The sequence below is a fragment of the Rissa tridactyla genome, chromosome 2, assembly GCF_028500815.1.
Source record: "Rissa tridactyla isolate bRisTri1 chromosome 2, bRisTri1.patW.cur.20221130, whole genome shotgun sequence".
NCBI classification, from domain to species: Eukaryota; Metazoa; Chordata; class Aves; order Charadriiformes; family Laridae; genus Rissa; species Rissa tridactyla.
Window position 1 is genome coordinate 113,305,410 of NC_071467.1, and position 14,460 is coordinate 113,319,869.

General features: G+C 43.5%; 1 protein-coding gene across 1 annotated transcript in view; it reads left to right on the forward strand.

Annotated features, from left to right (window-relative positions):
- The window catches only part of ITGA9 (integrin subunit alpha 9), a 233,362-nt gene that overhangs the window by 108,169 nt on the left and 110,733 nt on the right, over positions 1–14,460 (forward strand). Inside the window, exon 16 of the mRNA XM_054190890.1 lies at positions 13,379–13,534. Within this exon, the coding sequence (XP_054046865.1) occupies positions 13,379–13,534 (156 nt within the window). The remainder of the gene's footprint in view (positions 1–13,378; positions 13,535–14,460) is intronic.

The following is a 14,460-nucleotide window of genomic DNA, read 5'->3' on the forward strand; positions in this document are numbered from 1 at the left end:
TTTTTCCCTTTAGCGTTTTTTTGTAGGATACTGGGCTTAAGTAGAGCATTTCTTTGTTCCATACATGTGTTTCTTATAAAGCTGTATTGATGAAATGCTTTTTGTCACAATGGCGTTGAAAGGATCATAACAGCATGTTGTCAGGCCTTCAATTCTAGTCACCTTAAAATGAAGTATCCATCAAAATATTTTTTTCCACTGCTGTTGTGATGTTTTGTAGCCATCCAGGCTTTCTGCCTTCTACCCTGACTCTTCTAGCAGGTATTCAGCTGCCTTGACCATCTTGAGATACCAGGGTTAGCTCTGAGGGAACATCTGCTAGTTGGTACAGGCTGATGCTTTTCTCAAACAAATCCACTGCAAATCTAGGGAATGCAGCAGGATAATCTCATTCAGCCCACAGATGTTTGACTTACTGATAATAAGGTGACCTGCTAGATATGAGATAGACGTACTTTATGATGGTGTGAGATAAAATGTGACATAGGACCCAGATCCAAGAAGGCGTGTGGATCCTATGTCCATTCACATAAACCTGTGTTAGATGCTTGCTCCCTTTTGAGAAGTGACACACACCTTCAAATGGGAGCAGGCATTTAAAGTCAGTCACTTTGTGGGATGGTCAGTGGGAAACTCTGAGGAGAGGGGCATATTCTGGATCCTGGCCCTCCCTGTGGCTCCCTTGTCCTTTACAGAGCTTTAAGGAGGAGCCTTTTGGTTATTTGGCCATTTCTTCTTGGGATGCTCTTGAAAGGTGTGGGGTTTTTTTCTGTTTTTTTTTTTTTTTCTGTTTGTTTTTGTTTTTGTTTTTTTTTTTAAATGGAGGAAGAAGATTCATCTGGAGCATGAGGGAATGTGGGGGAAATGGCTGCTGTCTCTTACAGAGCAGCTCAGGGATTTACTCACAGCTGTGTAGAAGGAGACTGAGCTCGAGCAAAGACTGGGGGGCACATTGCTTTGGAGCATCCCCCAACCAGCAGCCATCACCTGTGAGTCTGCTTTGTGCCTCCGGTCTGAGCTGCTACACACAGCAAAAGGGTGTAAGACCAACAAAAAGGGCTCCTGATCACCCCAGTGGTCTGTGGTTTCAGGAATGGGCTGCAAGGGTCAGTCCTCGACCCCAGTCTGTGGCTCCAGGGGTGGCTTGTGTGTGAGATCTTGCACTGAAAGTTTGTTGGACGACACATACGCACAGCTCTTTTATCCCTAGCTAGATGTATACAGTAAGACAGTGAGAAAGTGAGCAAGCAAGTACAGTATACGAATGCTGAAATTAACCATGATGTTTTGACCAAATACTGCTCCCTTGGTCCATGGATGTCCTGAACTTTTGGCAGACCTGTTATCATATACGATGACACGGGAGCCAAGGATCTTAAACTCCTTCTCTGCTACAAGCTTCATACACGGAGACCACTGTGTTCAGCTTATGCATCAGAGTTGGAGGGAAATGCCGTATAAAGGGAAACAGGTAGTAGAATTAACTCATGTTCTGGACTTGATGCATTTTAAGACACTATTAAAGGAAATATCTTTAAAGCTTGGTTTTGATAAAATCTGGTATCAGCAGAATTTGAAATGTGGTAACTCCAGCGGAAAAGACAAGTATATGATAGGGTTACATATGTGCAGGGAGAGCCTGGATTTAATTATTGTCTCAATTCCGTGTATAATTCCCTGCTGAAATATATTTTCAGAAAGAAAGTAAAATAAATAAATGTTTGAATTGTTACCCCTCTTCTTCCTTCTTGGGTTCTCCTTGCTCACCTAAATTCAGGTCTTCATTTCACAAATACCCGTCAGCTCCTAGACTTCCTAATTGTTTGTATTTCTGTACTGTCAGTATTGCAGATGGCCAGTCATGTGTTCTCAGGATTGGTTGTGTCTGGCCTGGTACTAGGAAAAAGCTGGGCATCAAAGTGGTATTTTCTTCAGAGAAAAATAACGTGATTTTAGATAGCCGAGGAATTTTCTTTATTTTTCATATTAAAAAAAAAACAGTGAAAGAAAATGAACTATAAAAGAGGGAAAGGGAATGGGGAAACAAAAACAGAACTGAAAACATTAGGTCCAATGAAGACCCACCATTTCATAGAATCATAAAATTGCTTAGTTTGGAAAAGACCTTTAAGATCATCAAGTCCAACTGTTAACGTAGCGCTGCCAAGTCCACCAATAAACCATGTCCCTAAGTGCCACATCTACAGGTCTTTGAAATACCTCTGGGGATGGTGACTCAACCACTTCCCTGGGCAGCCTGTTCCAATGCTTGACAACCCTTTCAGTGAAGAAATTTTTCCAAATATCCATCCTAAACCTTCCCTGGCGCAACTGAGGCCATTTCCTCTTGTCCTATTGCTTGTTAATTAGGAGAAGAGACCGCCCCCTGTCATGCTACAGCCTACTTTCAAGTAGTCGTAGAGAGCAATAATGTCTCCCCTCAGCCTCCTTTTCTCTAGGCTAACCACCTCCAGTTCCCTCACTTGCTTCTTGTAAGACTTGTTCTCTAGACCCTTCACCAGCTTCATTGCCCTATGCATTTCAAATGTATAGATAGGATGTGAAACTATATTGTCATAATGCATTTTTAGTACTGAGTTGGAAAATCAATGTCTGAGCTTGCTAATGCATTATATTGGATTTGGGTGGCATGTAGTGCCTTACTGATTACCATGAAAGGATTATCAGTAATATACTGTTGCTAAGCCTTTGTAACCTTTGACACAGAGTATTTATGCTATTGATCGCAAGCGTTCCCATGCCACATCAGTAATACCTTTATCACGCCCCAGCTGATAGCGGGAAGCCAGATGTGCAGGGATGGTGAGCACTTGTTTAAACTCAGAATGTGACTGCACCCAGCTGGGGTTTGGACTTGCAGCTCTTCCCTTGCTATCTCAGGGTGTCTTCTCAATGCAAACAGGCTCCTGGGCGCCTGGTGTTTATTTAGCACCACATTCCTCCAGGATTTGCTTTTTTGTCTCCCACAACATCTTTCCCTTATCAGTATTTTTGAAGAGAGGTTGGTGACCTGATGGAAACAGTTTTGTGCTGGAGTAACACATTGTGCTGGAGTAACGGGTTTGGGAAGAGGACAAAGAAAGCACTCCCATTCTTTCAAGGGCTAACCCTAAATAACACTTGAGGGTGCGACACCCTGGAAATCCTTTGCTCTTTTTTTCCTTGCTCTAAACTTTAGGATTCTTCAGAAGCCTTGTAATGTTTGAAGTTCAACAACAAAGACTATTTGCCTACTTGTTGAATTGTAGCTGTCACAAGATCTTAAAAGAAAACAGAAGCATGTATTATTGGACCATCAGGCCTCTGATTGCCTTCATATGCTATTAATTTGACAAAAAATTCACCAATAATTTGTAAATGAGCTTTTACCAACCAAGTAAACTTCTAGTTCAGCATCTTCTGTGGAAAAGAGTTTGCAGTTGGGTTTTTTCCCCCCCTTTAACTAAAGTAACACCTAAAAATACATATATATATATATATATATATATATATATATATATATATATATATATATATATATATAAAATTCAGCTTGTGTGTGTGATGGAAACTAGATCTTTTCAAAATGATTTTGGCATGGCCATGTTTTCTCTGCCTTTGCAGTGGGGCGATACCAATGCTAAAATTGCACCAATGTGAAATAAATTATTACAAATCCTAGAATATCGTTATCAAAGTAAACGCAGGACAGAAGGCGGCTCTTGTGAGGACAGAGGTGGTTATTCTTTTGCACAAGATTAGTAGAAGGTTGAAAATATTAACTTGCACTGGGAATTCACACCAAGGGATCTAAACTTAGACTCAATAAGTGTTGCAAGGAACAAGGCAAGGAAGTTAAGTTGCTCCTTACTCATTTTCAGGTATAAGAATGAGATGTAAATGTTCATTCATCTGAAATGAATGGAAATCTATCTTCCAGTTTAAAACCAATTTGTCTAATTGATATTTTCATTGAATTGCATGGCACTTAAGCCTTGCATCATGAATGACTCACAGTTCGGAGAGGGAGGCTGAGATAATAGAAGAAGGTAATTAATTTTAAAGTCAAGCATTGACATCTTATTGATTCATAAGCCATAATATATATTTATTAAGGCCTACAGCTGATACTTTCATTTGATAAATTGTGGAACTAGTGGCCTTTGGGTCTGAAAGCTGGTGGATGTTTGAGTCGTTTTTGATGTCACTGAACAGGGGACTGTTTATCTCTTGGCATTGAGTTGAGGATTTATGTGATAGTGACCTGCAAGCTGATTGAAGTGTTATACTGGATTAGCATGACATGGCTTTATACATTTTACAGCATTAGCATGTTATCTATTAAATCTGGATTGTCAAATTTATTTTGTGTGGTTTAAGACTGTAAAAATTCCTATAGTCTATTATTAGTGCTTGTTTAAAACTTGAAATAAATATGTTTAGACTAAAAGTTTCAAGTAGAGTGTTTTAAAAGCCAGGTTCTTGCATTCATTCTTAGTCATCAAACTAAACAGAGCTTGATTCTAAGTACTGAAAAGCTGTACTGAATTCAGTAAAAGCTCTGGAATCTATACATGGGTTGATGTCCGCAGGATCAAGTCAAAGGGAGCAGAAAAAGGGCCCGACATATCAGAGAACTTTCCCACAGAGAAAGAGGAAAGAAGTTCCAGAAGGTCATGAACAAAGATGAAAGCAAGGGGCGACCATAGAAGTCACCCTGATGGTTACGTGTATTTCCTCACTTGGTGCTGTTAAAAATTACCTCATATTCATTGCTTTAAAGGACCACGTTTCATCCTCTATTCCTGCAGGACTCCTGCTGTAGATTGTGGGGATTATTTACATCTCAATTTATTTCTCAACCCATTGGCCATAATTAAAAATGGAATTTGGCACTCTCCAGAGCCCCTGCTGGAGACTTTCACCTTGTAGAAGAAAGGGAATTAGATGTGATGATTTATTGGGCTCATGTACAGTCCCCTGACTGTACTGTGGCACTGAGCCAAAAGCAAGTTGAAATGATATCCAGTCCTCTCTGGCAACCATTTGCACCATGAGCAGAGTAAATCCTATCCCTTGACTAAAACCTTGTCTTGTTCCGTCCAAATTTGCCCAAATTCCTGATGTGTGTGGGCTCTTGGTAGCACAAAGTTAAGGTTGGAGAAGGCAGTGGCTGCCTGCCAAGGCAGTGTGCCTTTAGGATGTTGGAATCTGTGCCTGTGTTTGTGTAGTCATGATGAGCCTTAGGCTGTGCCTATGAAAAGCACAGAAAATTATTTCTTACAGTCATCACACTCCATCTTTGAGAGGGAATTGGAAATGATGTTCAGAATCACAGCTCTGACGTTTGATTATTGCTCTGTGACTACTTTTTGGATTTTTAGGACCTTTTGGCACTAAAGCTAAACAGAAATGCAGTCATAAATCTGGCAGAGGCTTTGCTTGCTTTCTTTCTTCTCCCCTGCTAAGCCAGAAAACAAAAATGAAGAAACATGTGGCCATGCCTGGCTTCTACCACAGCATTTAAAAAATGCATATTTCTTTGAGGTGATTGTTCTGGGAGAAGAGATGGCAAGCCTGCTCTTTGTTAGGGTGAGGTTTCAGGTCCATGGTGTCTTTTGAAACATCTCAAAGTGCTTTATTGCTTTCTTAGATGCTCTTAAAAGTGTGTTCCTTTTGGACTCAGAGTTCTTTGTCTTTGCTAGGTAATAGGGAGGGATCATCCTGTAATACCCTTGATAAAAATCCAGCTTGTTCATACCAAAACACCTTTTTCTTCAACTCATTGTCATGCAACGTGCCTTGCAGGAAAAGACAAAAGATCCTTACAAAGGGACACAGATGGCTAGGACCTTTTCCATTGCAGGAAGAGACACTGATGGAAGGTTAATTTACTAGGACTGAAGTGTATTAACTTCTGCAAAAGCCCTATTGCAAAATTTCTTATGTCCATAATGAAATCTGGTCTGAAAGAGCGAGAGGGGAAAAAACCCACCACTGCTTGTAAGAAGAAGAAAACTACCTGAGATAGCTGATAGCTTGTGGGAAACCCAGCTTCAGGCCAAGTTAATTCAGACATAATGAAAACTTGCAGCAGTTTAGCAACATCCATTCTGTACAGACTGTGTATTTATTGCTATTACTCACTGACCCCTTGTTACGCAGTTGTTTCTGTTGATAACGTGAACTCCTTGGATATTACACTCGTTTTAATGTCCTCCAGAGGTTTTTTCCATTAATGAAGCTGTGCTGTGCGTGTGCTATGATTTTCAGGGATGCTTTTTCATGATGCAGAAGTGTCTTTAACCTTGCGACACTTCCTCAGCATAGCAGCGTCACGACAAAAAAAGATGAATACATGTAAAAGCTGCTTGCGGAAATTATTTCCCTTGGCAAATCCACTTCATTAGGGCCTTGTAACTGATAGGAAAAGCAACACATACAGTTTCCTTGACTTGGATTTTTCAGTCTGCCCTGAACCTGATTGTCATTGCATCTTTTGACTTCCTTTTAGAAATCAGGAATACTTAAAAGCAAAGCAATCAGTGTTATCAGTATATGATTCAGCCACTGGAGGTGGTGTGTTTGGATAGACTGAAAGAGAAAGAAACTGGGTGTATTTTGAACCTAAAATAGTAATTTTCCAGATTGCGTTTGAGCAAACATTCATTATTCTCTTTACATGCTCACATCCCAGACAGTCTGTGGTGTACCTGCAAGGCAGAACTGTCTTGTCTCGGTCTCACTGAGGACAAATCCCAGAGACTGTCACCTTCATGTTTATAGTTTTGTGAGCAGAAGGGACTGAACATGTGGCAAAATTAATAACTGGGTAGCATTCATACTTTCATCCTTAATTAAAGACAAGTGGGTATGTGAAATATATTTCCCCAGGGCTGTGGTGAGGGAATATCCACACATGTAATTAATCTAGCTGCTGGAAGTCACAATTTCACCACTAAAATGAAGCAGAAAGAGACACCAGCCAACAATATGGGCACACTCCAACATTCATTGAAGTCAATGGGAAACTTGTCTTTTTACTTCAAAGGGCATTGGACTGAAACCTGCAAGAGCATATTAAAACACTTAGAAGTCATTAATCACTTATTATTGTAATACTGCAGTAAAAGAGGTAAAAACCTATAGGTGGATTTTAATTTAACCCACTCCCTACACTTTTAATTGTTCCGTGTTTACACGGTTGGTTGCATATAGTTGGATTAGGTGGCAATTTGCCTGGTGATTTGTCGTGTTTCTCTGTTGCTGCATAGTATGCTTTTTTTTATTGTCTTGTTTCTGTGTACATGTGTGCTGATATAATCCTCACAGAAGTTACTGTGAGGATGATTCCCTGTGAGAGCAAAGCTAGTAGCTTCTGTGAGTTGTAGTATTGTTATTTAGTAATCTTGGTATGGTAGAACTCACACACCCCAAGGGTGGGACTGTAGAAGGGGCTGAAGATGTAAGCATGTCTTCCCCCGAGGGTATTAGCAGTGTCCCAGAGGGTGTGTGATCCTGTTTATGGGATGGGGAGGGGATCACAGGTCTGCCTGCTGCCATCACCACTGCCACTGTGTCTGCTGTCGATCTGTGTCCATTACTGAGAAAGCACAAACTGCTGCAAGCAACGCACAGTCTAAACTTCACGGTGGCAACTGGAGGCATCAGGGTGCAGAAGGATAAATGTCATCCAACCTGGTTTCTTCTGTTATTCACTTGGCTAACCAATGATTTGGGGATTTGGTTAGCCACTAATCTTTGTCTGATTTCAGAGATCTGTGGTCAGTCGATGTATTAGAGAGAGCAAGTGGTTGCCTTGAAACAGATCAAACGGTGCTCAGAAGAACAGTTACTGCCGAGACTTCCCACATCTGGAAGATGCAGTTTAAATTGCATTGCATCTCAATTACTTGTTGTGATTGGTAGGCTGTGTTCAGAGAAGCCCGCTAACTGATGCAAGGCAAAGTTGAGGGCTGGCCCATTTGAAGACTTGTGCTTACTTATGATCTGTGATGAATTCACGCCAAGTTTTTACATAGCTAAAATTTAAGAGGAATGTTTGCCTATGAAAAAGTAGGGAATCTGCTATCTCTGTTTTCTGCTAAATTGGATTTTGGAAGTCAAGACTGAGCACAATGAGCATTTTGTCCTCGCACAGCAAACTTGCTTTAGGTATTGCGTGTTGGGACAAATGGTGTCAGCTTTCTGGCTTTGGCTCCAACAACAAGAAAAGGCAATCAATAATAAGGGTTCATCCCATCAGATGGATAATGTGGCACCATTTCATTAGAATCATAGTACCATTTAGGTTGGAAAAGACCTTTAAGATCATCAGGTCACACCATTAATGTAGCACTGCCAAGTCCACCGCTAACACAAGTCCATAAGTTCCACATTTACAGGTCTTTTAAATACCTCCAGGGATGTTGACTCAACTACTTCCCTGGGCAGCCTGTTCCAATGCTTGACATTGGTTGTGTCCGGCCTGGTACTAGGAAAAAGCTGGGCATCAAAGTGGTATTTTCTTCAGAGAAAAATAACGTGATTTTAGATAGCCGAGGAATTTTCTTTATTTTTCATATTAAAAAAAAAACAGTGAAAGAAAATGAACTATAAAAGAGAGAAAGGGAATGGGGAAACAAAAACAGAACTGAAAACATTAGGTCCAATGAAGACCCACCATTTCATAGAATCATAAAATTGCTTAGTTTGGAAAAGACCTTTAAGATCATCAAGTCCAACTGTTAACGTAGCACTGCCAAGTCCACCAATAAACCATGTCCCTAAGTGCCACATCTACAGGTCTTTGAAATACCTCTGGGGATGGTGACTCAACCACTTCCCTGGGCAGCCTGTTCCAATGCTTGACAACCCTTTCAGTGAAGAAATTTTTCCAAATATCCATCCTAAACCTTCCCTGGCGCAACTGAGGCCATTTCCTCTTGTCCTATTGCTTGTTAATTAGGAGAAGAGACCGCCCCCTGTCATGCTACAGCCTACTTTCAAGTAGTCGTAGAGAGCAATAATGTCTCCCCTCAGCCTCCTTTTCTCTAGGCTAACCACCTCCAGTTCCCTCACTTGCTTCTTGTAAGACTTGTTCTCTAGACCCTTCACCAGCTTCGTTGATCTTCTTTGGACATGCTCCAGCACTCCAGTGTCTTTCTTCACAGAATCACAGAATGGTTTGGGTTGGAAAGGACCTTAAAGATCATCTAGTTCCAACTCCCCTGCCATGGGCAGGGACACCTCCCACTAGACCAGGCTGCTCAAAGCCTCATCCAGCCTGGCCTTGAACACCTCCAGGGATGGGGCATTGACAACTTCCCTGGGCAACCTGTTCCAGTGCCTCACTACCCTTACAGTAAAGAATTTTTTCCTGATATCCAATCTAAATCTGCCCTCTCTCAACTTAAGGCCATTACCCCGTGTCCTATCAGAACACTCCCTGATAAAGAGTCCCTCCCCATCTTTCCTGCAGGCCCCCTTTAGGTACTGGAAAGCTGCTATAAGGTCTCCCCGGAGCCTTCTCTTCTTCAGGCTGAACAACCCCAACTCTCTCAGCCTGTCCTCATAGCATAGGTGCTGCAGCCCTCTGATCATCTTCGTGGCCTCCGCTGGACCCGCTCCAACAGGTCTGTGTCCTTCCTGAGGTGAGGACTCCAGAGCTGGACGCAGTACTCCAGGTGGGGCCTCACCAGAGCAGAGTAGAGGGGCAGAATCACCTCCCTTGATCTGCTGGCCACAGTTCTTTTAATGCAGCCCGGGATGCAGTTGGCTCTCTGGGCTGCAAACGCGCATTGCTGGCTCATGTTGAGCTTCTCGTCCACCAGCACCCCCAAGTCCTTCTCCTCAAGGCTGCTCTCAAGCCATTCTCCGCCCAACCTGTATTTGTGCCTGGGATTGCCATGACCCAGGTGCAGGACCTTGCACTTGGCCTGGTTGAATTTCATGAAGTTTGTACAGGCTCACCTCTCAAGCCTGTCAAGGTCCCTCTGGATGGCATCCCTTCCCTCCAGCGTGTCGACGGTGCCATGCAGCTTGGTGTCGTCAGCAAACTTGCTGAGGGTACACTTGATCTCACTGTCCATGTCACCGACAAAGGTGTTAAACAGCACCGGTCCTAGTACTGACCCCTGAGGAACGCCACTCGTCACCGGTTTCCATGTGGACATTGAGCCATTGACTGCAACCCTTTGAGTGCGGCCATCTAGCCAGTTCCTTATCCACCGAGTGGTCCATCTATCAAATCCATGCTTTTCCAACTTAGAGACCAGGATGTCGTGTGGGACAGTGTCAAACGCCTTGCATAAGTCCAGGTAGATGACGTCAGTTGCTCTCCCCTTATCTACAAATGCTATGGCAACATCATAAAAGGCCACCAAATTTGTCAGGCACGATTTCCCTTTGGTGAAGCTATGTTGGCTGTCACAAATCACCTCCTTATTTTTCATGTGTCTTAGCAGGGTTTCCAGGAGGATCTGCTCCATGATCTTGCCAGGCACAGAGGTGAGACTGACCATCCTCTAGTTCCCTGGGTCATCCTTTTTTCCCTTTTTGAAAATGGGGATTACGTTTCCCCTTTTACAATCAGTGGGAACTTCACCAGACTGCCACGACTTTTCAAATATAATGGAAAGTGCCTTGGCAACTTCATCTGACAGCTCCCTCAGGACCTGTGGATGGATTTCATCCGGTCCCATGGACTTATGCACCTTCAGGTTCCTCAGACGGTTCCGAACCTGATCTTCTCCTACAGTGGGCGGTTCTTCATTCTCACAGACCCTGCCTTTGCATCCTGCAAGTTGGGTGGTGAGGTTGGAGCCTTTGCTGGTGAAGACTGAGGCAAAAAAGTCATTCAGCACCTCAGTCTTCTCCATATCCTGGGTGACCAGGTCTCCTGTCTCCTTCCTGAGAGGGCCCACATCTTCCCTAGTCTTGCCTTTACCCCTGACGTACTTATAGAAGTTTTTCTTGTTATCCTTGATGCCCCTAGCCAGATTTAATTCTATCTGGGCTTTAGCTTGCCTTATCTGGTTCCTGGTCGCTCGGACAGTTTCTCTGTATTCCACCCAGTCAACTCATCCTTGCTTCCACCCTCTGTAGGCCTCCTTTTTGCTCTTGAGCTTGTCCAGGAGCTGTTTGTTAATCCACGCAGGCCTCCTGTCACTTTTGCTTGACTTCTTCATTCTTGGGATACACCGCTCCTGAGCTTGGAGGAGGTGATCCTTGAATACTAACCAGCTCTCTTGGGCCCCTCTTCCCTCCAGTACTTTTTCCCATGTTACCCTGCCAAGCAGGTCCCTCCAGAGGCCAAAGTCTGCTCTCTTGAAGTCCAGGGTAGTGAGCTTGCTGTGTGCTCTTCTCGCTGCCTGAAGGATCTTGAATGCAACCATTTCATGATCACTGCAGCCAAGGCTACCCTTAAGCTTGACACTCACCACCAGGCCCTCCTTGTTGGTAAGGACAAGGTCCAGCGTCGTTCCTCTCCTTGTTGGCTCCTCTACCATTTGAAGAAGAAAGTTGTCATTGACACATTCCAAGAACTTCCTGGTTTTCTTGTGCCCCGCTGTGTTGTCCTTCCAATAGATATTGGGGTGGTTGAAGTCCCCCATGATGACCAGAGTCTGTGAATGCAATACCGCTCCTATCTGTCTGTGGAGGGCCTCATCCGCTCTGTTGTCCTGGTCAGGTGGCCTGTAGCAGACCCCTACCGTAATGTCCCCTGCCACTGTGTTCCCTTTAATTTTGACCCATAAGGTCTCCATTGGGTCTTCATCAATGCCCAGGTGGAGATCCATGCACTCCAGCTGTTCATTGACATAGAGGGCAACACCTCTTCCTCATCTTCCCAGCCTGTCCTTCCCGAAGAGTCAGTATCCATCCATTGCAACGCTCCAATCATAAGAGCCATCCCACCACATCTCTGTGATGCCAATAAGATCGTAGCCCTGGAGGTGTGCGCACATCTCCAACTCTTCTTGCTTATTTCCCATGCTGCATGCATTTGCATAAAGGCATTTCAGCTGGGCGCCCAATGAAGCTGTCTCACTGGCTGGAGTGTTTGTTTTTCCTTCATGCTGCTCTTCAGGTGGTCTTCCTCTGGGGTGTTTTATCTGTGACTCCCCGGTTCCTATCTCCTCAGGGGCCCCTGCCTCATCCCCATAAGACTTCGAGTGTGCTGCAGCATACCCAGCACATTTCGGAGCAACAGGTTGAGTGCCTTCACTAGAGAGCCACCCCTCTAACCTTGAAGCATCATCCCTTGGCTTGTCATGAGTAAGCCGGGTAGCATCCCCCTCCCCCAACAAGCCTAGTTTAAAGCCCGGTCAATGAGCCCTGCTAGCTCTTGAGCAAACACCCTCTTCCCCCTTTCAGAAAGATGAGCCCCATCCAACGCCAACAAGCCTGGTGCCATGTGGGTCACCCCGTTGTCAAAAAACCCAAAACTGTGGCGGTGACACCAGCCACGGAGCCACGTGTTCATAGATTGCACATGTCTGTTTCTTACAGTGTCCCTGCCTGTAACTGGGAGAACAGAAGAAAGGCCCCTCTTGTACTGAGGGGCCCAAAACTGAACACGCTATTTAAGGTGGGGCCTCACCAGTGCTGAGTACAGTGAGATGATAACTTCCCTAGTCCTGCTGGCCACACTGTTTCTGATACAGGCCAGGATGCTGTTGGCCTTCTTGGCCCCATGGTCACGCTGCTGGCTCATATTGACCCTGCGTTGTAATTCATCTGGTATGAAGCCTAGAAACTGAAAAACTTTTATATACTGAAAGTTTTACTGTGCTGACAGTGCAGGGAGCTGATAGTTTTGCTTTCAGAACCACGCTGGAAGATGGCTTTTCTTGACCCCTGCACGTCTGTGGCCATGTTTCATCGCCAAATTGGTATCTTTAGCCATTCGTTCATTTCATTGATACAGCAAGATGGAGTTTTCTTTTAATGAATGGAGCACACTGGAGGTGACCTCAATCAAAAACCAGGATTTAGAAACCCTAGAGATGAAGATTTACTCTTTGATTCCATGTTGTGCAGGACTAATGAATACACATCTTGATTTATTTTATTTTACAAGTAAATGTCTTGATTTTATTGAAAAAATAGTTGGTTTATACATGTGGTGGATATGCTAGTGATTCAATACGACTGCAAGTGGATCCCAAAAGAATAATTAATTTTTGTTGACCTTTTTTTAATTTTGTGACTTATTTTGGTATAATGTTCTTATTTCTGTTTGGCACAGGAGTAGAGAAGCCTGCTTCCTGTCTGCAGTATTGAATACAAAAATTAATCAGTTATTGTATATTTGTTTTATATAAAAATTCACTTGCCTGTATGCATAGATAAAAATCTCTGTTGTCTTTTACAGAAAAGAGTCAAAGACGTCATATCTCCAATTGTATTTGAAGCTGCATACAGCCTTGGGGAACACGTCATAGAAAGAAGAAAGGAGGACAAGGACCTACCAGCTCTCAAGCCGATTCTCCGCTGGAAGAAAGGACAGAAGATAGCACAAAGGAATCAGGTCAGGTTTGGACGATGTTATTTCCCTAAATGGTCTGTGGCTCTGTCTGATCCTGAACTGACAGCAGAACTGGGCGTAAAAAGTGATTGCCAAGCTCTGGGTCATTTGTGCAGTCCCTACTGTTGCTGATGTCGGTGCTCCTCCATGACATAGTAAAGACAAGGTTGGGCAGCACAAGGTGAGGTCACTTGCTTGTTTCAAGTGCTTGCTTGTGCTGTGAAGAAGGGGACTGAATAAGGGAAAGGATAAGAAAGTTCCTGCTCCTTCTGGTTCTTGCCTTTTGGTAGGAGATTCTTGTGAAAGCCTTGGCCTTGGCTTTCCTTCCAGGCTTCGTTAGCACTGGAGGAGCAGTTCTGGCTCTAGGAGAGGACACAGGCACTTGCCCCTCTCTGTAAGGGAATAACAGTGGACAGATAAAGAAAATTTTTCCTGGCCCACTGTTCTCTTTTCTTGAGGGTTCCTCACATCCTGCTATGTGGCAGGGGAAACCCACTCCTGCTGTTATTGCAGGACATGCTGTGGTAAAATCATAGAATCATGTATCAAATATGAATCAAATGGGATGGCTTTGTTTCAGAGAAAGGTAAGTGTAGGTGCAGCCAGATATTTACTAGGATCCTATTTTTCTCCCCTGCAATGCAGAAAACTCTTTTGTCTTTAATTTCGGTGAGTAAGAGAATTCCCTTAATTTTGAAACACTTGTCATTTAGAGAGTAGAAATCGTTCCCTCCCCCAGCCCCAAATTGTTCCCTAATGAAACAAAGTGTATGTGATTATGCCGCCTTTCTTGTTTGTCTGTCTTGACCTCACTTCTATCTTTGGAAAATGTTGGCCAGTTTTCTTTGGTTTTGATGGGAGTGATTGAGACAGGGCCTATGAAGGTATTAAACGCCTTCAGGGTTTGTGAAAGCAGGCAGTCATGTCAA